This window comes from Trachinotus anak, unplaced genomic scaffold (genome assembly GCF_046630095.1).
Source record: "Trachinotus anak isolate AG129_WGS33_773 ecotype Australia unplaced genomic scaffold, CSIRO_AGI_Tana_v1 ptg000001l, whole genome shotgun sequence".
In the NCBI taxonomy this organism is placed as follows: domain Eukaryota; kingdom Metazoa; phylum Chordata; class Actinopteri; order Carangiformes; family Carangidae; genus Trachinotus; species Trachinotus anak.
Genome location: NW_027273852.1, coordinates 1,758,324 through 1,785,992, shown reverse-complemented (window position 1 = coordinate 1,785,992; position 27,669 = coordinate 1,758,324). Strand labels below are relative to the sequence as shown.

At 41.9% G+C, this 27,669-nt stretch overlaps 1 protein-coding gene across 4 annotated transcripts; it reads right to left on the bottom strand.

Annotated features, from left to right (window-relative positions):
* Positions 1 to 27,603, bottom strand: slc39a10 (solute carrier family 39 member 10). 4 transcript variants are annotated; one of them, XM_071487489.1, is made up of 11 exons: positions 27,210 to 27,603; positions 18,421 to 18,501; positions 14,311 to 15,600; positions 13,799 to 13,976; positions 8,544 to 8,719; positions 7,651 to 7,815; positions 7,420 to 7,528; positions 7,018 to 7,338; positions 5,298 to 5,378; positions 2,948 to 3,138; positions 1 to 2,765 (listed from the first exon to the last, which is right to left on the bottom strand). In XM_071487489.1, the coding sequence occupies exons 3-11, from the start codon at positions 15,577 to 15,579 to the stop codon at positions 2,613 to 2,615; spliced, it is 2,643 nt and encodes an 880-aa protein (XP_071343590.1). In that variant the 5' UTR covers positions 15,580 to 15,600; positions 18,421 to 18,501; positions 27,210 to 27,603; the 3' UTR covers positions 1 to 2,612. The 4 variants fall into 4 exon arrangements, with proteins under 4 accessions (XP_071343590.1, XP_071343750.1, XP_071343668.1 ...); XM_071487649.1 differs by lacking the exon at positions 27,210 to 27,603 and adding an exon at positions 23,146 to 27,155; XM_071487567.1 differs by lacking the exon at positions 27,210 to 27,603 and adding an exon at positions 19,409 to 20,599.
* Positions 27,604 to 27,669: the final 66 nt, after the last annotated feature.

Sequence of the window (27,669 nt, the reverse complement as noted above, 5' to 3'; positions counted from 1 at the left end):
TCAGGGATCTTTTCAGAGTTTATTATCTTTCTGTAATGAGGAGAACGCACAGACAGGCAAACAGCACATATGTCACATTGTACATTTTATATTCAGATTACCAAACAAATATACAGACAACAAAGCAAAAAAGAGAACAATCATTGACTTTCATTGTATGGACAGTTTTTTTCTGCCCATTAAACGGTGAAGAAACTTTGTATTTGGGGCATAGCGTCTGAAGTGTCACTAACTTATCAAATATGTCACAGGGCAGTTTAGAAATGACTGAATACTGTGAACTCCTGTTTAAAAGAGAGCAGATGATGAGCTTGTTTGATGTTAGAACAGTGAAATTACATTCAGGTCCTGTTTAACAACTGTGTTGCCCTAAAATTAAGTTTAAAATTTAAAAAAAATGCCTGCAAATGATAGAGAGGATGATGAGTTATGTTCTGCCAACAGCTTATTTGCTTTCAGTCAACAAGAAAAGCTCGTAACACTAGTTACACTACACCCCAAACAAACTTCTCATTATCTTCACACTCACTTCATTTAAAAAGTAACAAAGGCTGTCAATAGTTTAACTTTGCAGTACAAAGAATGAAAACAATTTTACACTCGACACGACGTCTGTACCGTTTCACTCATGCTTCATGCATGAATCAGTCAGATCGACAACATGAGCTCAATGTGACTGACGGTGAGTTACAGCCAGTTAAGACGTAGATGATGGATGTCACACAGTGACAGGATAAATGAAGCCACACACGTTATCTGTGTGCTCCAGCAGCTGAAGCCAGGGCTAGCTAGCTTAGCATGTGAGCAGCAGAACAGCCAATGGAATGTAAGGGGCGGGGTCAGGGCGGGGCGGAGGCGGGGTCAGGGGCAGGGTGGGGCAGAGGCGGGGTCAGGGCGGGGCGGAGGCGGGGTCAGGGGCAGGGTGGGGTCAGGGTGAGTGTCAAGCACCAGCCACTGAAATTCCACACTTGGGCTAGTTTTGGCACAGATTGACATCCAAACAATCATGAGGAATGCCTGTAAAAATAATGATAATAATAATAACAATAATAATAATAATAATAATAATAATAATTATGATCTGTGGTTTGACAACCTGGGTTAATCATCCACTACAAGTGCAGGGAATGCTCATATGAAAGCACGTTATTCATTGTCTTGCTGTGAAACAAGAGTACTGTCTTTTGCCTGGTGTGTCTGAGATTGTCAGTATGTTCAGCCATTCTTCGACACAACTTTCTAAACTATTGGCAGGAACAGATGTTTGCTTTTAGCAGCTCTGCTCAGCTACTGACACTATAACGACCTAGTGTACGAACAATACATCAAGACATCTGCGTTAGTCCAACAACTCAACCTCCTACTGTAATTGAATGTCCGCTGCAGGGCGGTCCGATCAGACAAAGCACCTTTTAGGAACTCAAAGAGGCACCCTAAATTAATCTAGTAAACTACAACACTTTTTGATGAAGACACAAGTAAGAACTTGTTTTTCACATTTTGAAGCTGCTGATTTTTACAAAGAAAGATAAAATATAAAGGCCTAACACAGATATGTCTCATGTGGCTACAGATTGTCAAACCCTTAAAAAAAAACTGGTCAGACACTTGTAATTTCTAGTTTCTAAACAAAAAGACTGTAAATGCAAATTCAGAAAGGCTTTGGCAGCTGTTAGTTATCACTATGAACTACAAAGGTTTAATAATCCCAAAAATCTAATTTGACAATTAAATATAACTCAAAATTAATAAATGGATAAAGTTGCAGCAAAAATTAATAACACTGAGTCATTTAGATCATCTCCCACGTAGAGTCAGGGGAACGCTCTTCTGTTCTGACACTGCAGCTTAAACGCCGTGGAAACATTTTGCAGGTGAAGCGACACGAGCTGAAGGGTTAATCCCAGATGTTGGCGCGAGTTAAACTGGGCTTTGCGTCTCTTTACGCTGTGATGGTGCGCGGTGCAGCTGTGGCGCTGCTCCAGTGGCCAGGGCTTGGCACACAGACACGAGGTGTTTGATACGCGGCGTGAAGACATCCACAGCTGGTGATGGATGGCGGACGGGACACACAGCACAGATGTACGAGGCATGGATGATGGGACACGGCACAGGGTGGATGAGAGATGAGGACGTAGGAAGGGGTGCGACGACAACACGCTAACAACAGGTGATGATGGATAGGTGGCGAGCTGCTGGGCCGTGACAGCTGCATCTCTGCAGGACCGTGGGTCCTAAACCACCTTCGTACCGTTTTAGATGGAGTTTACTGGTGGAGATCAGAGGTGATGTTTTTACGGTTGGAGTGCAGCTTCGCTCTTCTTTCATTTCATTCGGCCTTTTTTTTTTTCCGCTGCACAGGGAGCAGACAGATTGGAGCTGACAGAGGGGAGGGGACAGCGGAGCAGAGAGTAAACATCACTAGCAGAGTCATGAGATATGCATAAACTACCGCTGCATGTTCAGAACGGAGGCACGGGCCATGAACGAGACTCACACTGCATGCAAGACTGAGCAGACATACTGCAAACAAAGCATGTTAAGGCCAAGAGGAACAATACTAAAACATCTAGCCCTCCCCCCCACCTCCCCCTCCCCTCCTCTCTCCTCTACTAAAAGCCAAAATCAAAAACGATGCGGTCTTCGAAGATGGCGATGAGCAGCATGATGCCGAACCCGGTCAGCATGCCCAGGTTCTGCAGGATAAAATGTCCCAGCTGGCAGCGCTTGTGGTCCTCGCTGTCCCCGTGAAGCATTTCTGGCAGCTACGAAAGAGACAAAGTAACCAGTTGGGATCAGAGAAGGACTTCCAGGAATTAGAATTGCAGATCAGGACGCAGAGAGAAGAGGACTGAGCGCCCGTGTGGGAGAGGAGAAAGTGGAAGTTAAGCGGCGGGGGGGGGGCAATTATCACTCTGGGGCTGTTGAATGCACTGTGCCAACTTACCATATCCACCAGGGCCACATAAAGGAACATGCCAGCTGTGATGGCGAAGATCCAGTTGGTGACATTGTGTGTGTACTGGCCCACAACTGTGCCAATCATCATGCCAACGTAGGCCATGAGGGCGGACAGCAGATTGTAGACAATGGCCTGCTTCACGCTCATCCCGGCTTTCAGCAGCACTGCAAAGTCACCTGTCAGCCAGGAGAGAGGCACACACTCATTTAAACACCATTACAGCGATTTCCATGTATCCGTCTCTTATTCTGACACCTCGCGGAAAACTCCATCCCAGCCTGCAACGCTCCTGAACGACTCTGTCGGGCTCAAAGGTTGTTTACGAAATGGCAAAGTCACATAAAGTGTGACGCTGCAGCAGTGACAGCGCTGTGTCCAATTTCTGTTTACAGTGTGCAGAGTGATGTGCACTTTGCTGCACTTAAAGCCCTCTGTGAAAGGCTGGCACATGTCACGCTGCATGTTTTTATTTATTTATTTTTTTTCAGTCTTTTCTGACTCTGCCTTCGGCGATAAGGTGAACCTGTTCAAAACACCCCCCCCAACACACATCTGCCACCGCTATCTGTCTTCAAGTAGGTGAAAAACAGACTCTTTCTAAGAAATATGTCTTTAACTCTCCCCAACCCCCCACCCCACCCCCCGATACACTTATGATTACATATGCATGCCGTAGCCTCTCTACCCTCTTCAATCATTGCCGGGCCAAATGCGGGAAGAGGCCCAAGTCTCAGCGGAAACGCCCTGGATTTGGAAAGAGAGATGAATACTGAGAAGGGGGTGGCCTACATTTCCTGCACTGTGTAACAAGTGGCCTCTTTTCCTCACTAATTACCACAATGAATATATTACCACGCTGCTCTCATCCATCAATCAAAGCCAGAGAAGAAGAGAGTGAAGTTGAAGAAAGACAGTCGGCACACACCTCACTTCAATGGCCTGTTTTTTTTTTGTTGGTTTTTTTTTTGGCCTCTTCAAGTCAGTGTAGCATTTCCTGCCTCCCTGGTTCCAGTCCTTCAGACACTCAGACACGCCTGCCACCGCCTCATCTACCGCAATTAACACACCCATCACTGCCAATTAGCTTCACTGTGGGTGGTTAAAGACGCCTCATAATCATCATCTTTGCCATCCAGCTGCCAGTCGGGGGACGGCTTTTGTGTTCAGGAGGAGCTGAGAGGTGCACTTGTCAAACTGCTGGGTTTGTCTGACAAGTGGGCCCCGATGGGGGTGAAGGCACGACAACAAGTGCTCCTCTAAAACGGGCTCCGAATCAACAGGAAATGTGAAATGCATGGAGGGAGGAATAAAAAAAAAAAAAAGAGAGAGAGAGAGAACGATATCGCAAATGTTCACATGCGGCTTGGACAGGACTCGTGCTGCAGTTAACCATCTGGAAACTCGAGTACAAGTGAGTAAAAATAACCATAAATCACAAAAATGTTCAAATCAAAGCTCAAGCTCTTCTTCTATATGAAGCCTGATAGCAGGTTTCTTGGCACTTCAAACTGCTAAGTGCTGAACATCACAGGCGATAAAGCAGATTTTCGCCACATTAGTAAAACCCAAATGTGTTTCATCCCTTTTCCCCCTGAACACAGCAGTAACAGCAGGACAGGACGCTGCTGGTCAAGACGAGGGGGAGCAGGCAGACGAACCTGGGCTATTATTCACCAGTTCACGCTCGGCCATAATCCACACTACTCGATTCTTCAAGCACACAAACGAGGCATGGAAACTGCAGTGTGATGAGACACATCATTAGTACCGATCTGCAGTGGACGGCCCCGTTGTCTGTCTGTTTCACCAGGCTCTCGCCACCCCTTCCTCGCATCATAAACAAACAGGCAGAGGAGTTAAAAAAAAAAAAAAAAAAAGCACAGCTCGGAACAAAACTGTTCGCTGCTGCTGAATCAAACCGACTCAAAAGGGTCCTGGGAGAGAACACGTCTGAATGCAAATGAATGCACCGGCAGCTGTGCCATCTTCCAGTCTGACTGTACTGAACAATGTGTGCCAGGCGCGCTGCATCATCTTCACTGATAGACACATTGACAGGCCATTTCACTGCTGTCAGACAAAAGCCATTAATCAAAAAAAACAGTACAATCTTCTGCAGAGAAGAGAAGAGTGATGATTATTGACACCACTGGGTTTTTAACAGGTTTCAGGGGGACAGACGATCGTGAGACTCAGTCAGATTCAAGTTTCTACGCAACAACAGCTTTGTTCTTGTTGAATAAATTAAGTGCAGTGGTGTGTAATGAGCAAATGACTTGTTTTGTTAAGGTTTTTTTTTTTTTTTTAACACCTTCTCTTGGTGCACTCCACTTACCGAGTTCGTGAGGTAATTCGTGGCAGAAAACAGCCACTGATGTGCTGATGCCTCCTGTCAGGTTGGAGCTGAACGCTGCACCTGCAGAGACAAGTTCAGTGTCAGAGAAAAGTCTGGAAACTGTTTAACAGCAATAGTTCAACATTAGTTTCACTATTCATTTCCTATCTCCCCCTGTTTCCTGTCTTTATGCTAAGCTAGGCTAACTGGCTGCTAGCTGTGCCTTCATGTTTTAAGGAGAGAGGTATCAAAAGCCAATTTGTGTATTTCAAAATATTGAACTATTACTTTTCTTCTTTTAAGCCTTTAGATTTTCAGAGGAACAGAATTTGATGGTAAATGTTAGTAGCAGCATAATATTTGCATATTTTACAGAATTTAACCTAGTAACCATAGTAACTATTAACCAGGCACAACTTTGAGTGGGGTTTGTAGTTTGGCGTCCTGACCTTCTGAAGACCTTTTGATGCTTTGTGATTCTCCCACGAACCACATACACCCTCAACACAAAAAAAAAAACCTGCTTCATATTCAGAGTAAACTTACACTTTGTTTTTACTTGATATGTAATATCTGAGATGTGGCAGATTCTCAGGTCTGTAACCAGGCGGTAACAAAATAGAAACTCAATAGAGATGCAAAGTGGGAGGAGCTTTTTCAGACGTATAAGCCCTTTTCATTTTTCCCATAGACAATGTTACATGGTGCACAGCTGGAGCTCTGCTGTGAGAGAACTTAAACACAAACTCTCAAAGTGCATTTCAGCGAGAATCTGTCACATGAGACGCTGACAGAAAACCCCAGGGAAAGATACAGTGAAAACATTATCTGCAGCTTCAGTCAGTTCACTGTTAAAATCTGGTTTCTTCTCCATGGCAACAGCACCCAAGGCTCTATGATATCTCTGGTAAGTATTATGAGCCACAACAAAATGATTTCTCAGAGACAAGTTGAAATAATTAAAATTGGTGGTCATAACAGGGTCGTTACATTCTCCACGAGAGTCCTGAGTTTCTGTGTTAAGTAACATTAAGATGGTTTCAAGAAAAAAATGAAATGGGAAAAACAGAATGAGGAAAAACACTCCAAGAACCAACAGCTCCTCCCAGCTCACTGCTCTATATCATCAATGCTTCTTCTTGTTGTGCCTATATTTAATTTTGCCTTAAATAGATATATTCCACTTTAATGTCTGACTGAAAGAATAACTGAAGGAAACTGTCAAACAAACTGTCTATGAACTATTATCTCAATATACTCAATATAACAGTGCACCACTTTTTCCACCTAACCGACGGTTTCAGGGTCTTTATTCATTTCAGTGTGTAAGGAAATGACAGAATGGTTCATGATGGGCCACTCATTATTTGCTGGAATTTTTTTAAAGCTTGATTTTCTCACTTTTCTATCTGATGCGAGATCAAAGCTCCAGGGAGTTGATCATCAAACCATAATGATAAACATGGAAAACAACAGCTGCCTCTGAGGTGGGATGTGGATTTGATGTTAACTATAGTTTGCTGAAATTATTGTACAATCATGGATCAATAATGTTAACCCCTTTCTCTGGTGCCTGCTGCTGAATATGAAAACAACCAACAACCAACCGTTTCCATAACAACCAACTGCAGCCGCTGATGAGTTCCCTTGTGCTAATCGTTTGTCATATTTGTGGCTGATTTACACAGTGACACAGTAGATTCCAGTCGAACCCTGTTACCTATAGCCAGGCCGTCACTGAAGTTATGCATGCCGTCGCCCATGATGACCATCCAGGCGATGCTGGCTATACCAGCGTCCTTCATCTCCTGGTCGGAGTGGCAGTTCCCACCATGAGAGTGCCCGTGGCCGTGCGAGTGTCTGTGCCCGTGACTGTGCTGCTTGGCCTTGCGTCCGTTCTCCTTGGTGGGCGAGTGGTGGTCCTGTTGGGACTTTGCGTGTGCCAGCGGCGTCTGGTTGGTGGGAGAGTCGGGCGTCTGGAGCTCTGTCAGCTGCGTGTCGTTGTGACCGTTGTCGCAGGAGACGGCCGTGCTGTCAGGGTCTGGGAGAGAGAGGAGACGTTCTAGTGAGGGCCCCGCAGAGATAAAGCCGCGCTGTGAGCTGTGACCTGAACACTTCTTACCCTCGTTGAGTGGCTTCAGGTGCAGCCACTCTGCATCTGAGCGCCGATTTAACTTGTGATCAGACAATTTCCTGCCAATCTTCCCCTCCTCGTTTGACTTCTTCATGCCCTGTGAGCAGAGACACAATTTGATCCACAATCAACAGAACTAAAATCAACTGCTTGTGAGAATTAGCATCTGATAATAACAGTGAGGTTCCACTGTCTGGAGCAGGCTGGAGTTTATCTTACCCTTTGGTCTTTGTAGTGTTTAAACATGCCAATACAGTGTTCGATGATGAAGAGGAGGTAGATGCCGGCTAGAGCTGTGAGCCCTTTCCAGACTCCATCAAACGCTGTTACCAGATCAGTGTCGTGCTTTGTCCCAGGCTTGCTGTGGTCGTGCTGCCCTTGAGACTGAACACAGAGGAACAAAAGACGACTCAGAGGCGGATAAGGATAACACATTTATCAGCACGTAAGATTTTATCTCCCAGTCTGACAGATCAAATCCTAATGCCTCTTCCCTCTGAGAGGAAGAACACTGAAAAGAACAGACTGAGCAGTGTGGGAGAGGCAGAGGATGTTGATTATCACTAAAATCACTCATAAAAAATGAAACAGTGAAATACTGAAAATACTTCACTCAAGTTTTTCAGGAAATGTTTTATTTTTAGAATCAGTTCAAATGGTTACTATATCCTTCCTGAAGTCTTCCTGAAGATTTTTATGATTCATATCTCATTTATATCATATATTGATACTGTCAACATCACTGCAGGGTAAATAACTTTTGCATGTTTCAATACACTGGAGTTTATGTACCGGTAATGTTGGACAAACATTTAATCATGTGTATGACATTGTGATGCAGCCACAACTTGACACCAGTGGGGGTCTGCTATTAGATGATTCAGTGTCCTATTTTTTCACAAAAAAAATGTAGGACAACACTCTTTGAAGCTGTACACATACCACCTTGATCTTTTACATATCTATTTACATAATTTCACTATAGTTTTCCTAAAAATGTTTATGTTAACATCTATTGTCCAAGACATGAGCACAAATGATCACATTCAACAGCTCCACTACAGGTTTTTACTGTGCACAAGTCGTCCTCTGGCTCTCTGTGGTTTACTCACATGAGGGAGCAGGTGAAGGAGAGCGTCGCCACTGAGCGTGCCCACTGCCAGCGCCACCAGGAAGGTGAGCAGGAACTTGAAGCAGGATTGGTTGAGGATGGGCACGAGGACCACGCCCAGCAGAGACAGCAGGCTGATGATGGTGATGGACACAAAGCCCCAGACCCAGACCCACACTGGAGACAGAGACAAAGACAAGGGATCAAAGATGAGTGTTTGCGCCAGGAGCCCAGAGCTTGGTAGCCACATGATGTTTTTAAAACGTAGTAGGACTCTTTAACTGCGAAGGTCCATAAGCTCCATTGTTTAGAATAAAGACTACTATTCATCTACCAGCTAATGTATTTCTCCCATACTGTTCACATCTGAAGGGAACGATGCTTCAGAGGTTTTCAATCCATGGCGTCCTTGTGATGACACATGATGCCGACAGCGTGAAACATAAAGTGACATTTCAGCAGAATTCGACTCGCCTCATTTTTCATTCAAGGCCGCAGACGCACGACATGAAGCAGAAGAGGAGAAGTCAGAAAGGTACGCTATCACTTAAACTGTCAGTCCGGCTGTCAGTCCGGGACGTGTCTCAAAACAGCACAGGACCGAGAGAGAGAGGAAGTTTAAAATTCTTTTGTCACAGAGGACAAGATGTTTAATGTAGTATGAAATTCAATGTAACATCAAAGCTGGTGGCGTGTTTGCTAAAGTGATGCCGGGTCCTTCACTGCTGACATTCAGCTGTACTGTAGGTCGTCCGCTGACTAAATCACAGCGTGCACGTAATGCACATCTTACAGACAACTGAGTTTGACATTTCAGAAGATGCGTGTCACAACACACTCATCTACAGCTTTGTAAATACAGCACCGAAAGGTACGGCAAACATTTGTTCCTCACAGTTTCTTAGGTTCATATCCATGAAATTTATTTCCTCTGTTTTATAGAGTCAAAGATTTTTAAGTGTATTCTACTATTACATGTATTTACCAATATAAATATACCAATATGGTTATTTTTCTCATCTTTTCTCATATTAAAAGCTACTGAGCAATAATAGATCTTATTTACATACACACACGAACAGAAACTAACACTTAACATTGAATCAAGCTGTTACTGTCCTGTTACTGAGCTGCAGGATTAAAAAAAAAACATAACAAGAGACTTACAAAAGCCTCTGCCCAGGCAGCAGTCGCTGCAATCAGAAAACAGGAGGCTAAAGGGGAAATATTTTAAGTGAAGAGGCAGAAATTGATGCTTAAGTTCTGATTACACAGTCACTTTAGCTTTTGAGAAGTTTGCTCCCCAAACCACAACTCTCATCGCAGGTTTCCATGCGTCCTCTAAAACAGGAACAAAAATCATGAGGCATGTGGTGTGTTGATGATGGTGGTAATGGTAGCATATGATTCACAATATTTTAATATTCATCAAACCAGTCAGAGCCCCCATGTTGGGTATACAGTTACTTGCTAGTGCAGTCCTAACACTTCTATATAATAAGTGTTGTGTAATTTGTTACTAAGCATAGATCACTATAACACAAAATGTATTTCTGTATTTTATATTATACCTATCTTGTTTTGTACATTACTACTAATATACATTTGATTAATTCTATGCATATAACAGATTTTGTGTTGTCCTGAATAGGAAGTAGAGTGAAGAGTTTGTATTTCTGTAGGACCCTTTGATGGTAAAACTAAAGGTTCTATAAAGAGATTTTGAACAATAATACAGCTTTAAGCAACTATTTTCCATGTAAAGATATGGTGAGGTAACATCTGTTGATAACAACAGCGTGATAGCATGTTACATATGACCAATGTTTTGTTTTTGTTTTTCTCTGCTACAGCTGTAAGGTGCTAGTTTATCGACTGTATGTGACATGGAGAGAGACTCATCATTAGGTAGTGGACAGGTTGAATTCATTTTCTCATCATAGCTGAGCATATCTTTTATAACCCTCACTTTCCTGTTTTACTGTTACAACCATTTTCAATGTGCCTTACAAAAGTAAAGATGCTCCAGTCGACTACTTTCTTATTTGTTGCATCAGGTGGAACAGCGTGTAACCCTGAGAGGCAGCTGTATATCAGCCCGACAGCACATCAGGTCCTTCGCACTCTCGCAGCTCATCTACTTCTCTGTCTCATTACCTTTATGCAGTTGCGGTTTTGTGTGTGTGGAGGCGGGCGCAGGTTTGAGGCGAGGAGATAGAGGGCGGTGATGAGGGAACAGAAGAGAGGAGAAGGAGACCCACTGGTCTGTGTCTTCTCTCCAATTATGCATCTCTTTTGTGCCATGGCTCAGAAAAATGGCCCAGGGTGTTGCTTAGGTTCTCTTAATTGGCACAGCGCACAAAGAGAGGGGTGTGGGGACCAGAGACAAACCAATTGCAAATTTTCTGAGCTCCCCCATGGATGCCAGCAGGAGGTAAATGAGAGGTAGCTCGGCAGCGTGTGGTGATGTCTGTGGTTGAGTCTTGGTGCACCAATGCAGAGAATCTTTTCCACTAATGAGGAGCCATTCCTGCCCTTTTGACTTCTTCCTGCTGTCTTCCTCATGGTCATTACCATTTTTATGACTGTTTTCAGCGGTGGCACACTGCCTGAGGCACATGTGATACAGGTGTCTCCAGAGGGCCGTGTGCATTTAACAATTAAAGATTAAGAGTGAGTCAATTTAGGGGATTCCTCCTATCTCACAATTGAATCCTTAGTGCCTGCTGCTTTGTCAGTGTCATCTTATCCCAAGTGCAAAACTGTGATGTGTGCACAAAAGCAACAAACACTTTGGCAGCTAAGATTTTTTTTTGCAGTTAAAAGAACACTTTCTACCTCCAGTTAAAATAAATTCAGGTTATGCTGAACGTGTTATGACCCCGCACCTTCCATATCATCCAGCTTCTTCCCTATTTTGCATAACTTATATGAAAACTAAAATCCACCTGCACTGCAGGCATAATAACCAACATGAGAACACAACAATGCAGCAAATGCAGCGTGGTCAGATTGATTACTACACAGGTTCACAATACATTTCCATTCCAGGTGTGGGGTGGCCCACACACACACGCACGCATGCACACACGCACGCATGCACACACACACAGTACCGTAACACATAAATCCTAAGCCTCAAAGATTTGCGGCCGGTTCTTATGTGTTTTGTGTGCAGAAGGTGTGATTGCAAGCTTTTATGGCTTTATGACCTGTAAATCATTAACTTTAAAACACTGATTTTATCATTTGCATTCTCATAAACACTGTGATTTTTTTAATAATTTGTATTCTCATAAACCTTAAAAATACAGTGAGGTCCCAGAGCAGGGCTTAACACTGACCTTCATTCTTTATAGCTCATCTTACATCTTTTTCCATTTCTGGGTTTTCTTTATGAATATTCTTAATTCAGAGATTTGGAACACAAAGAAACCATTGGGAAAAGGATGTCTTTTTCAAGATAAGTGCCTTGAGTCCATGAAGAGGACACAAAAGAAGTCATTTTGCAATTTTACAGGGGTCAGCACAGGAGAGAACCACTCGTTCATTGCCATAATAAAAAAAGGCCCACGTTGTCATAGAGGCAAAGGTCATGAGTGCTGCAGTGAGGTGTGGAAATGATTCTGATTCAGTGTCCATCACATGATGTTTTGTGTTGAGGACTGCCAGACATGACCCATTTATTCATTAACTAACTTAACAGTGACTTTCTCTCTTGATGAAAATACCAAAATAAAAAATTGTGTTTGACTGAAAGAATAAATCTGTGGTAAATACTTGACAAAATGACCAAAATCTTTTGCCACTGATACAGAAGCTAGCACAAGTTCTGCTCCAACAATTTGTAGGCTTATAAAAGTTAAGTGAATTTCCCGAAAAAAACAGATTTGGGTTTTGAGAAACCTTTGTGGCTATAAAAAGTTGAAATAAATGTGATTGCACTGATTTAATTCAGTGGCAGTGTGGTTGCATACTTGGCACAGTGTTATCAAGGGTTATTAAGATCAAAGAGCACGGTTAACAATAAACACGGAAAACAACTCTCTCTCCCTCTATGAGGCTGTGCTTGCAGTTTTGTGAGACTGTGAATGTCAAGAGATCTGAACCAAAACATTCACAACCAGAAACATCAGAGATGATTCTGTCTTCATCTTTAAATAAAAGATAAATAAGCATCGGTGGTGTGGAAATACAAGATGAGTCGTGAACAGTCTGTTCCCTGAGCCTTGGGGTCTCAGATGTGCTATCAAATTACTGTAAGACACTGGAACTGACTTTCAATACCCTGTTTTTTAAACTAATGTAAGTGTTCAAATTACTCACTGATGATATTCACTGTTGCTGTGGATAGCAGAATGAGGGAAAAAAGTTATCCCCATCCACAGAGGGTCTACCCTCTCCATCGACTCAAAATGAGAAAAGATAGAGCAAACAATAGAGGGTCATACAGAGAGGATGATGGTTACGATTCTCGATTCACCTCAATTATTATCATCACTGTAAAATATGACTTCATTAGTATAAATAAACATTTGATTATACAGGTCTGCCACTCCTCCCCAAGAGAAAAGCTCCAGGTTACTCATCCTGATAGGATCACATTATATATACAATGGTTTCTGGTGACGTCCCAGTGGTTTCCCTCTTATGAAGATAGCTGTTTCCTCAGGCTGATGGCACCAGATAAAAATAATCACTTAAAGTTGTACATCCACTGTGCAAATAAATCTCAGCAAAATATCTGTGAGAAGATCATGCAATTTTACAAGATTCAACACTATCTAGGACAATGTTTACCAAGCTGGGGGCCGCAAAGGTATTGCAAGTGGGTCGAGCAATAAATAAATGAATAAATAAATAAAATTTGACAATTTATCATCTATAAAAACATAAAAATGTTTTTTTCTTCTCGTATTATGGCGAGAGACCAATGATAGGAACTTTTATGTATGTTTATGTATATGATTGCGCGTGAATCTCTCCTCCCTCAAACAAAATGCTGCTAAAGAAGAAAGAAGAACCCCTAACATGGATATTGAGGATATGTTCTGTAAACATCTTTTATATATAATAACCTATAGGACATGGAGTGTTTTGTTTTATGTCTGCTGGCTGTAGCTTTTTTGGGTCTTGACCCTAAGTGGGTTGTCCAGTACTTTAGACTGAGCTCTGAGCTGAAGTTTTTGTTTGTTTTCTTCAATCCAAGTCTTCTCTGTCAAAATGGACTGACTCGATAAGATACAAGGCTCTTACCGGCACTGAGGGGCTCCAAGGCTTCCTGCGCAACATCCATCTGGTGGTAATGGCGGATGCAGACGCGACTATCTATCTGGTAGAGCAGGGCAGGACACAGGTAGGTGAACTGGCTGGGGGAGATGAGGGACTCGGGATTCAGGCCATAGTAGGTGAGGAGCTGAGTCAGATTCAGGCACTGGAGAAGGAAATAGTAGGAAATGTCTCATACAACACAACTCTCGAACCTTGTTTCAAGTGATATCCTATTCAAAATGCGCTAAAAAGTGTAAACACTTCTACTACCAACTACTAACTGTAAAATAACTGAACCACACACATGCCGACTACATCTGTTGTTCTCCATCAAAGAAACAAACTGAAAACTTCTTAGAAACTGTCAAACACTCATCCCTCTGCGAAGGATTCTGGGAGATATCAGGTGGCATCTTCTATCCCAGCAAACACTTCTATGTCCTTTAAGTGTCCTGACGTCTAACAAGTCACAGACTTTGAGTTTAGAAAAGTCCTACCTCCTCGTGCTGGTGTGCCAGTCCGCCTGGATGCCCAGGCAGGATGGGGGCTGGTACAGTGGGGTCGACGGGCTCTCCTGGCGCTTCTCTCTTATCTTTATGAGAATGACTGTGACCATGCATGTGTTCATGTTTGTGGTCATGGTCATCAGATGTAGGTGGGAGAGGTGACAGGGTTTTGTTTCGCCCTCGCTGTCCTCTGACCCGTGCAGGATTTCTGGGCTTCTTTGTGCGGCTTTCTGTTGGGGGAGAGGAAGGCTGTAGCTCCTGAGGGACTCGGGACGGCTCCAAGTGGACAGAGGGGCCCTGTTCCTGGTTGATGGGAGGAATGTCTGTGCCGGTCTGTATTTGATGGACATGATTGTGGTTGTGGTCATGATCACCGTGGTCATGATCACCGTGGTCATGATCACCGTGGTCATGATCGCTGTGAGGTTGAGAAATCAGGTCTTTGCGGTCAGACTGCACCTGCTCGTGTTTGTGCTCTTTGTCATGTGCGTGATCATGGTCATGATCATGATCATGATCATGATCATGTTTGTCCTGCACATCAGAATGTTTATGGTCACTATCCTTCACCTTGGTGTGATTATGATTATGTTCTGTATCATGTCCATGATCGTGGTCATGATCATGATCATCATGTTTATGGTCATCCCCAGTGGGTGCACCAGCAGCAGGGCTGGCAGCCGTGGTTTGCTGGCTGCACCGTGTGGGAACTCCATCTGTGTGTGGATGTTGGGAGCTGGGCTTGTGGGGTGGATGACCATGCCCGTGCCTGTGCCCGTGCCCGTGCCCATGGCCATGGCCATGATCATGATCATGGGCTTCATCGGTGGATGAATGTGAGTGAAGCCCCTCCTGCATATCCAGCAAGTCGAGGTGGGCTACATGGTCATGGCCCAGTTCCTCGTGATCCACACCTACCATCTTCACCTCACCCAGACCCAAGCTAAACAGCAGACTCTGAAATCCCTGGAAATCCAGGCGGTCCTTCTGGCCGTAGCGCCTGAACAGCTGCTGGATGTAGAAGCGCTGCTCCTCCTCGAGCGTACCCTCTTGTTGACTCCTGGACTCCGGTGGCACAGTGGCTCCTCTCACATACGGAGCCTCAGAAATCTGCAGGTCGCTGTGGGCATGCTTGTGATCGGCGTGGTGATGCCCACCGTGCTGATGGCTGTGCCCTTCGCCATGGCAGTGGCTGCACTGATGAAAGAGGAAGGTGAGCACACACAGGAAACAGAACTTGGTGTGCACGTGGACTCGCATTTTCCCCTCGCTTATGGTCCCCTGCGAAAACAGGACAGTGACAGCAAAGCGACGATGAAATGCAGAGTAATTGGTCGTGGTGAGTGTTAGTACTCAGTATAAAGATATATGACAAATAAATGGTAATAAATGTGGTATTGCAGACTTCATGTGAGGTTTGACACACAAATTTGAAGAATTTTAAAATTGTTTTAAAACAGAAAGAAGGTTTTTGGATAATTGTTACTTGGTTTAATCAAATGTCAGGCACCTAAATAAATTTTTTTTATAGATGAAAAACGGGGTTATGGAGAATTTTTTTCTGGCTCAAATGTGTACTGTCACAGCCACATTCTGAGCAGCTGTGTCTTGCTCCAAACCTCCTTACCTTTGCTTTAAGACCACAATGGCTGTGTTCATTTCATATGGCTGAACTATGATAGTGCCAACGCCTTGTGATCATGTGTGACACCTGCCTAAAATGCCAGCATAATTAAAGTTGAAAGCTGAAATATCGCAATATTCATATCTATCTTTATATAGCTCAGTGTGGCGAATGTGTGCAAACATCACATTAATGACCACATTGACATCCAATGCAAGGAATTATGTTCCACTGTTATGCATCAGAATTACTTTAAAATTACTTTTTATTTTTTATTTTTTATTTTCAGTCAGTGTTGAATGTGCCTGTATATCCTCACATGGTCACTTTTTAAAATTAGTCATAGTATTGAAAAATAATTTGAAGTAGAGCCCACACTCAAAAGTATTATGTATAAATAACAGGAGGCAAGTGGTAGCTTTCACCTAGACCTAGATGTGGAAGAACTGTATAATAAATATTATGAATCATTAAATCAATGATCTATATCAGGCATACAAAAGTCTGATCATGGTTTATCAATGATGCAATGAGACACTAATTATCAAGAAACACAAGAATTAGTATAACAAGCTTGCACATAACATAAAAAACATTCAGACCACCTACACTGCTACCTTACATATCTAATAACTGAACCAGGGAGTCTTCTGCAGCACAATAAACTCTCTAGTGAGAATTGTGTAACAAATTGCTTGTTTTCCCCCCAACTCTCAAAAGCCTGAGGCAGCAATATCATTTCAGTCAAATGATCCTCATAAGGTCTCTTGTGAAGCCTTGTGGGTGGTTGATGTGTGAGAGGTGGGGGTGGAGAATAGTAAGGGGAGGTCAGATGAGGATTACTGCTGGATAATGGTAAGATGTCACGCAGACCAGACAAACACACAAACACATGCACAGGTCTTTGCTTGTTAGCAAAGTTTTTCACTGGATTTACAGCATGCACAACATGAGGGAATAGATTTGTGCTGTGTGCAGAGCACTGATACTGGGTTAAATGTTAAAAACAAAGTGGGTGATCCTCCTCACAGCTGTCAAAGCTGGTAACAACAGATTGCACACTGCAGGCTTGTGGGAGCATCAAAAACAAAGACAACAATATAACTACTAAAAAACAAAAAATCAGATGGAAGGATACAAAAAATGAGCATCGGCTCACTTAAATAATATCGCACAAGAAGCTCATTTTAAACAAAACATATTGGTGATAAACTCACAATTCAGTTGCTACACAGTCTGTGTTGCTACAAGTGTGGAAAGCGCAACAATCTACCAAGATCTATCCACCAAAAATATTTTAATCACTAATTTAATTGCACAGTATTTGCATCAATCCCACTAAAACATTTTACAGAGAACACAATTTAAAAAATAATCATAGCAAAGACAAAGCCACTGTTGAATCCTCAAAGCCTTGATCATTGACCAGACGACATCAAATGCTTATCACCTATGGAGTTCCTTCTCCCCATATAACAAGATCAAGAGCTTGTGTAAAACTAGTGTTTATATCAGTATTTTTAAAAGTATTGGGTAATGCAATATAATGGACACTTTTTTTGTCAAAGTCAAAATGCAGAAAAGGATTATTGCCGTTACTGAAATTTCTGTAAAAATTACATTTTAAAATAAAATTAAAAAGAGCCACAATAGACCCAATGTGTTCACTTTTACAATGAGTCATTTAGGTGATAAACCATGTGGTGCAATTCAGCACCTTCAAAGGGCCTTAAATATTGCGAACACTTCAAAACCACGACAAACATAACTGCTCAATCAACACCGACTTCATTCTCATTTATAATTACCTCTGGAAAGCTGAGCAGAGACTACTTACCACTGTGTGCCCTTGAATGAGTGGTGTGTGAAATTAAGTTTGGCCAAGTCGTGAATAATGGCGTTCTGACTCAAAGCTGCAGACGTTAAGTGTGGTTACAAGCCTACTTCACGGCTGCTCGACAAGACAGTGTTTATAAACATGAGGCAGCAGTGACCTATGAACCTCACAGCAGATAGGTTGGGGCGAAACCCGGACCTATTTTTAAGAGCACACCCTCTGAGCAGCAACAGAGCTCACTGTGTTTTCCTGATGAGGATCTTTTCTGTGTTTGGCCTTTGAGGGAAACAAGAGAATCTCTATTGAGCTTAATAGTGTGTTACACAAACCTCAATCCGAAAAGTAAGCATTACAGATCTATGTGTGCTCAGATTTTTTTTCTCCTTAATTTGAGACTGAGTATTAATTTATTTTCTGCATGCATTTACAACTTGAGACTCTAATAAATAAAAAATGTAGTGAGCTGTACTACAACATGCACTGCAACCCAACTGTTTGTCTCAATCAGAGAGATCTTAATGCAGGAAACAGCACATTACACATACACTGATTTCCTTGAGTTGTCTGTGATGTAATCACAATTTATGTCAGCACAGGACAAGTAAGTAATCCTATCATTATACTGTGAACTGTTACTCACCGTAATGTGTTTCCTCCTGCTTGGCCTCCAGTCCTGGTGCTACTGTATGAGGGGGGTTTTCCAACTCTTCTGAAACATGCACTGTGGAAAAATATTACAGAAGTGAAATTCAGACTCAACCAGATACACTTTACTTCAGGTCAGGTCAGCAGGATAATTTACAAACATGACGAAACGTTATCTGAAACCTTCCGCACTTTGTCACGAGGTTAGAAATACAAGTTTCTTCCCACCTTTCAGAATTCATCAAACTTGTCTCTGCAGTGAGACCACAGCAGCTTTCATGTACGTATTTGTCCAGTCTACACTTGATATTTCATTTCCATTAACAACTTCTGCTACAGTATTTAAACTCATTGCTTTCATTCTCTTTGCAGTAAAGTCAAGCAGCCTCCTACTGACAGCACTGCTGTGGGAAGACCAGCCTACGATGCCTTTATGTGCTCTCCTGAACAAATCATTTCAGATGACAACATGAATCAGCCAACAAAGTGTCAAATATGGTCAAAGTGAGCTCACTCATATCCTAATGCGTACCCAGTGGCCAGCCATGACTGGCCAATGAATGACTTGTGGCTTATTCAGAGGAAGTTTTGTGACGATGTTGCATTTGTGGACGTGTTGTCGTTAGGCCAGGGTTGTTGCAACTGATGCTAGTGGAACACTAGCACAAAGCCTGACTCTTAGATGCAGATGCCTGGTCCTGTTTTACACAGAATATGTCAGCTGGATCAAAATCACAAGGGCTACCAGTGTTTATTTCAGGCATGGCAGCTCGCTTTCACTGTAATACAGAGCGGGGAAGCCTGCTGAGCAACATGGAGCCCTGTGATTACTGAACTGCAGCAAGCACAGTATCCGCAAAAAAAACTTACCTGTACAAGGTTTTCAAGTACTGTATATGTGAACCCTGCTGGACCCATCACTGAAGCCATAAAAAGACCTTAGGGATGAAGACATTTTAACACGTCAACACATGTTTACTCACTGTCATGACTGACTGGGACACTTGAATAGAACAGAAGCAATGTGATGGCAGGAACACACTGGATCCGTGGTGTATGCGTTGCGAATGCCGTTGCTGATCTCCTGCGGAAAAACATGCGTGTTCAACTGGCTGTGTCGCTGCTACTGCAGCTCTATCTGTCTTCATTGAGTTTCCAGGATACTTATATGTTGGACTTCTCTTCATTTTCATAATTTATTTAATTTATTTTTGACAGAAATAATCTCTAAAATGTCACTGTCTCCACATACAGCTGCTAAAATGGTCAAAAATTATTTTTATATTTTTTCATGTCTCTGTCATATTATAGACATAGAGACTACAGTGGAAGGTGTTGCTTTTGTGTAATATTGCTGGTACGACGTAAATCAGATCAGATGACATCACCAGGTCTTTTCATTGTCTATCTTTGCTGCAAGACGCAAACTTCTGCATCATGAGAGGGAGCCGCAAGCACGCCTCACACAGGCAGTGTGCTCGCTCTAATCTGGTAACATGGGCAGTGAAATGAAAAACGAGACGCACGCGTGGCACCTTCAATGTGTTCCCAGCCTTCGTGTTATTATTAACTAACTGTTACTAAGCTTCTCCTACTAAATCAAAATGGCTGCTATGACAAGGGCCTTCTGTAAAACCACAGTACTTCAAAACAGTCTGATGTAACACTGAGGTGCATTCGATGACCAATCAAAATAACAGAGCAAATGGCTTCTCATTAATTAACAGCAATTAGCAGAGAAAAGACAGATGCCCATACAGTACAACAGAGAACTTGATAGAACTGGTAGAACAGGAACTGATGTAGTCAGTGCTATGCTACTGAAGATAGAAGATAGAATTGCTTGTTGTGACATGTTGTTCCGATAAAGTGCTGTGAACAATACAGTGAGTGGCCCTGATCTAACAGAGGTCAGAGGAATTTTATGGAAATGTACTGTATATAAAAAGATGGACAGTTTATCTTGAATATTTTTATTTGTTTCCTTGAGGTCTGACCCTGAACACAGCAGCTTTCACTCAAGGCAAGTATGATATAACTTAAGAATTTATATGTGATACTGTCATTTGGGACAAATTTAAGTGTAAATCAGAGTATATGAGGTTTATAAATACTATTAGATCTGAATGTCTCTAGTTTCATTTTGCAAGCTACAACTACCACATGTGTTATGTTAAGTTAAACAGCTGGAAAATGTATTTACAATTCTTATTTCTGTCAGTTATCAAACCTTTATAAATATATATATATATATATATATATATATATACATATATACATATATTGCTCCTCGCCTCAAGAAATGTTTTCCCATGTCTTTTCTAGGACAATGTCAATGACCTCAGGAACCTTGTTATTTCTCAAGGAAAAAAAATGACTTTGGCCTTAAGCTGCTTCATATGATTCTCACACGACCATACACATCCTTCTCATCTCTGTATCAAGCCAGTGTCTGCAAGGAAGCTGGAAGAGGAATGAAGTGAAAAAAAAAAAAACATTCTGGTATTCAGGAAATGCCACTGAGTGTCTGATCTTTACTGTTACAAAACAAGTTACAAATACATAATTAAAGTGTTTAGTTTTTGATCCACTGATCCAGATTTGATATTTGTATTTCTTACTCAACACAATACACTGTCAGCCTCGTGATGGACGTGCACTAAAACTAATGAAGTCAATAATGATCATCTCTGCATTGAGACAAACGTAACCTACATTTCAGCTTTCCTGTAACTTGTTTCCTACCATATTCAGCTTAATGTTCAACTGTGTTTTTAATAATATCCTTAGGGAGGATAGGGCAGCAATATACAGACATTAAAATAAGGTTTTCATTAAATAAAGGCAAAGCCACCATTTTACATTCTCTTGTACTTCACATTCCCAATGTACAACAAGATGGCAAGTGTTGAAACTAAAAATTATGCTGCTCTTTAAGGTAAAAACAAATAAAATGCAATGGTTTGCAGAGAGCATATTAAGTTTAATATGAATCTTTGGGAAAGCTATTTAAAACTGACATAATGTGCTACTTGCTACATTTGAACAGATCAGAGTGGTGGTCAGTGACGGCTGCTGCTCTTTGCAAATAAAACATGAGCAATGAAAGATAAAAGATGTGGTACTATCAGATAAAATGTTTTTTTTTTACAATTTTCCCAAGCATCATAATATTATACGCTCTTGAAATATGACACATCCTTAAAAAGCGAGGCCTGTTTCCCAGGGCTGTGATGGTTACATGAGAAACTATTAAGCTTCCTTTTTAAACCATGCTCCTAAGCCAGGGAACCATACAACCAGATACTTGCACTAACTGCAGAGTGAGGACGTAATTTGTTCTTGAGACAGAAAAATAAAAACATGTCAGTGTGGAGGTTTTCTTAGTAAGGCCTGAGGCACACAAGAGATTGCAGATGTCAGCCGCCACATGGACCCAGCTCACAGCAGATGGTCTGTGAGAATCTTGGAGGACAATAATCTGCTCTTGTATCATGAGACTCGGGGAAGTCAGAGAGAGAGAGAAAAAAAACACCTGAGTTCAAGTGACACGTGACATGCCGACCATTGCTGCTGGCAGCTATTCAAATAATAACTTGTAAACTATATTCGCCTTACCCTTCACTGCTTCCTAAGCATTTATTCGACAATAGCGAGGCGGCAAAGTGAGATGTTACACAACACTGACGAACAAATTGTGAAATCATCACAGCTTAGCTTAACTGTCCACAAGATGCACGAGCATGTATTTGGTGCATGTTTGCAGGCACAGTGCTTTTGTCGTAACACAGACAATCACCGGCTTCTGCTGCAAAACACTCGCAGGATAAAAACAAAAAAAAAAAACAGAGATCAAGGTAGTCATTTTGACAGGTCAAACCAGCAATCCTCTGATCAAGAGTAGCTATTCTGTGGAATTTGTCATAAGCTGTGTGGTAGGTCTCCTGCAAATCTCCTGCCTCAAGTACCTGGTATATTCACAGTAATATAGAAAGCCTTTATCTCCTAACAGCCAGTCTGACAATAGGGCTCATCCTAGCACACTCAGCTCAGGTAGTAGGGGAAGACACATGTGGTTCAGAATGACTTGATCCCGACATGCTTGTCATTGACAAATTAATGACAAAGAAAAATCCAACCAATGTATGTCATGCAAATTTTCAGCTTCTCCCAACAGCCTTAAATGTCCATGTGACTGTCTTACAGAGGCTGTGAGAGTAAAACAAATCTAGTGGGAAAACAAGGCCATATCATCCAGCAAGCACCGTACATCCCTGTGCGGTATGACTTTAGGCTTTGGGACACCATGACACATGCAGGTTCAGATACCAGTGCAAACAGGCCGCACCTTCTCTCAAATTCTTACGGAGTCAAACCGCCCATTACACAACAACAAATACCACAAAAAGTTCAGGTTTTGCAGGTTGAAGCTACTGAGTGGTTAAGTCAGTGTCACTGATGGAAGATGCCGTATATAGTCCTGAATTCCTCGGGTGGGATAAAGGAGGCGCAGATACAAAATAGCGAGGGAGGACTGCGGTGAGACGCAGGTGCACGGCTGATGCTCCGTGGCCTGGAAGCATGTTCATCATAGTGCAAAAGAGTGTCAGACCGCAAGGCTAGAGTAGACACAGGCAAGTAAACACAACAATCAACTGAGTAGCACCCTGCGCACGTCTAATATAAATACCACCCTGGAAAAACACCGACTGATGCTTACCTCCGGACAGAAATAAGCCAAAAAGGACAGGAGTTAACACCACACCAAAACAAAATGTTCACGTTGCCTGCGTCTGCACTAACATATCTAACAGGTTGAATGTTTTGAGGATTTCGGGTCCAGTGACTTAACTAATTTGTACAGGGAGGAGGGAACCACAGGGAGGGAATGTGTGTGTCTGCGTGTTTGAGCAGTCAGGGAGCCGTGTCTAGGATCAACCACCTGACCAGCTACTCATGGTGGATGTGTGTGTGGCGACATGTGCACTGAATCGGTTGGACATTCTGCCAGTTTAGCATTTTTGCTTTGATGTAAATCGGCAACTTGAAAAGAGTAAAATGGACCAAAAACCCAAACAATGGAATGTCCTTCAACATTTTAACTGAACTAATGTCAGCAGAGATCTGTCTTGTAGATTCAGCCTGACATAAAAAGGTATATAGTATATTCTATCTAGTCTTAAACATCAGTGGTAAACAAGGCATTTGTACATAAAACTGATGTGTATTGTGATGTTGATCGTCAACAAAGTCCAACAGAAACAAAGCATAGACCACAACAGACACTATGTGCTGTATTTACATTATATTTGTTAAAAATTATTATGGACTTCTTCGAGGGAACAATTTATCACAACGGAGTGTGTTAGGCAACATCACTGGGCTGGTGGTGAAATGAGGGGATAGTGGCAGCTGTGTGTGGCCTCTGCACAGATGCTTTTCACACATGCAATGATGCAGCTGCAGTAATGTTCATGTGGAAAGAACTGGCGGCTTTTGACGTACCAACCTTATCACGATAAAACGTCAGAATTTTGCTCGTATCAAGGTGCTGCTTCAGTAGCGTTGGTTCTACTCCGGGAATTAAAAGTGCAGGGGCTCAAGCAGGCAAGCATATTTGATAGAATCACATCTGCCTTGTCTATTAAGATTAGAAAAACATGTCGGTCAATATAACCATTAACAAAATACAAACGTAGGAAGACAGCTTTATGGTACTGTTCAAAATACCCTGATGCATAGACAGCCGTAGTGTGGGAATGGTGTTACATGTGGAGCAGATTGTGGACATTGCAAGCACTAAAACAAACAGATCAGCCACGTCTATGTTTACAAAATCCTCATTAGAAACCTGCAACAGTGACTTTCACTGAGGGTTTGTACTGTGAGGTTCAAGGCCATTTTTAGCAAATTATATTGCAGGACAAATCTCACACAAAAACATAACATATCAATTAACATAGAGGCTATAAATAAATAATCTACAAGAAACATCACCACAAGCTTTTTGATGGTAATTTAGAGTTTGATTAATCACATCAATGTGATGTGGATCTGGATTTTAGGGTTGATTTCAGCGTCAGTATGTATAAGTGTGAATAATGCCCTTAATATGCACCTTTGGTCCACAGCAGATATGAAAAAACTGAAAAATCAAAGAGCCTCAGACTGCATACGATCCGGCTTTAACAAAAAATTCCAAGCTAGGACACGACCGGTGCAATCCTGTGTTCACAGTTTTTGCTTTCTTTGTAAGCCCGTATAATCCAAAAATAAGTGGCAGAACCTCCTGTAAACAGTTTCATATTCAAGCCTAACTTTTCTGTCCACATACAGTAAGCCTACTCAAGTGTTTATTGAGCAAAGCTGAGATCAAAACACAATTTCCACAACAGCATTTAAGACATTGTGAGAATTTGATATGAAAGACAAAGTTGGTTGCACCGTAACACACCGAACAGATGAACCCATCAGGTCCCATCGGGAAGTGTTTGCGTCTGGATGCTCTTATCCAGCACTGCCCTTCATCTCAGTTATACAGCTGCACATCTTGGGATGTAAATATTATGAACTTTTGTATGTTTACCAAATTACAAAGCCAACACTTATTCATTTAGCACTGTAAGCATTTTAAAAAGCAAAATGACACAATGGAAGTCTATAATAATAGCCTTACACTATACTTTCAAACTGGATGCTGCAATCTTAAGGCGGTACTGGTATGTCGCAGCTGTTAATAAGAACTGGTTACGCAATTTAATACTGCAGTGGCCGATACAGTTCTTGAAACATTATTAAGGTTACGTAATCTTCAACAATCTTTGCATTTTTCATCCACTTGTGGAGGCAGCGGTTGGTGCACATACGTGACACAAATCGGTTCAAATTGCTAATGACAGTTTACATGTCAACACTGAATCTGTAATTTCAGGCTAAAACTTCTCTAATCCTGAGGCCATAACATTTCTTTGTCCTCTATAGTTGACTGTGGTTCATGAGAGAGAGCTAAAAATTAACACTGGCCACCAAGGCTGTTCTTGCTTTATCAAATCATTTTGATTAACTGCATTTTTAACTGGTGCACATTAAATTTTGAGTTCTATTAGTTAGTTACTCATATTTTGATAAACTCTTCATAACTTGTGATGTGATGCTTATTGGCACTCTACCTAACATGACCCACCTTTCACAGAGTGGTAGTAATAAGGCCTTTTCTGTTAGTGTTTACATAAATTTCAGCTCCTTGCCGCTTCAACTATTGGAAAGTTAATCAGATAATGTCTAAGGGAAAAAATAGATTTCTATTCTGGGTCAGGTGTATCCATATCACACTGGCAATGTTATTTCCCTAGAGTCATTACAAGCCAACAAAAAAGGCCTTTACAAAAACAGTATTTTGTAAACCTTTTCATGTGAACGAACAGTACACCCTCATATTTTTTGGGTTGTGCTGGACAATGACTTGTAATATTGATTACAGTTAGCTTTTAAACTGAGTGGGGCAATCAACTGGCTTTCTTAGGCCAGACCAAAAGGTTAAATTATATATATGTGTATTCCAAATCAGCTGTGTCTTTACTTTGCATTCAAAAGCTACATCGGTTTTAAGTAAATTTCCAAAACGTCTGGCAAAATTAAAATGTGATGCAGTTTCAGAAGTTCATATATAAATGTCATATTTATGACTAATGAGGGATTTTTCACACGCGCTGTCTAGATGTGCTACATACTGTAGATAGCTTGTATTCAAGTGGGACTCTGAGTCATTTCTTTAATAATATGCCAACTTTTCTATCTGAGCCAATCCTCAAAGTATGCAGGGTGGATGACAGCTAAGTGTGAATTCTGTGGAGCCTTGTGAACTTGTACATCTGCTTCTCCAATCCTGAATCACTAACAATTCAGCTGTTAGACATTTTAAAATTGAACACACTTTTTTTTTTTATGAAAATACCACAAATGTATGACATCAAACTAATGCACATTCAACAAGCTGACATTTTGCCCACATTTATGAGTGATAAAATGTTGAAAATGCATTTGTTGCAGCTGTGGAAATAAATGCACACTAAATTGATCAGCATTCAATTGATTATACTCATAACTAAACTACAATATAACCATTTAATATTTATCAGGGGACAATAGCACTAGTCTCATTTGCATATGACGAAAGGCAGCCACAGCGGAGGGTCGCAAACATGCTAAATCAGCCCAATTAAGATGTGCGAAACTAATTTAAAAAAAACAAAACACAACAACAACAAACAAACAAACAACTAGTCCGGTTCCAGACTAGTGAAGCCAGTTTGTTACTAAGGCTGAGCAGCAAAACCGCCCCGCCGGCGAATCCGGTTACCGGAGGGGGATTCACCGCTACACGTGGTGCGCACAACGACAGGAACATGTGCCAACAACCGTAATGTTTACACCGACGAAGCTGCTTAAAATAACCACGGGGTAACTAGTCGCTAATAAACAAAGCGAGATCCCGGAAGGTATCAAAGCTAACCGAGCTAGCGCGTTTGGTTTGAGACACCCCTGTCGGTTAGGCTAACGCTCGCCTGGAAACGAAGGCAATAATTCAGCTAACGTTAGCTAGCGGACGAGTCACGGGAAATTAGCTTTGAGGCTTACAAAGAGCAACGCTAACATATGCCGTGTGAGAGTCGGTGACTAACGAGCACAGCAGCGGTTAGTAACATCTACACGTCGTTAGCAAACGCTGCCCGGGTCCATGTTGTGGGAGTGAATGATAACAAATGGGTTTTTTTATATAGTTACCTCACTCGAGTGCCGTGTGCATCTCCTCTCCGCTCGGTACCAAAAAATTAAAAAAAAAAAAAAGAGCCGTTCGCTTTACGTCGACGCACGAAAGGCGAGTTATTCCCCAACGGCTGCTGCGAACTTTACGTAGTATCCCGGTAGAGGCGGAACCGCAGTCTACGCTATCTCCGTAGTGCATTGAAGAAAGCACTGACGTTTCTCTCCGCCGGACTGTCTGCGCTGTCATATGACTAGTGAGGGAAATGATGCTCAGACGGTCCAACGTGGTCTGACTGCTGCGGAGCTGTCACCAGAAAACACACCCATGTGTTGATTCATATCCTCTCTTTGTTTTTAAGTATAGTAAAATGAGGTCACAACCTTTTATTAGAAACTATAAATGTTCCCTCATGTGGACCAAAGTGCACCATACATTCCTTTAAGTAGACAAGATGATTTTTTTTTTTTTTAAACCACA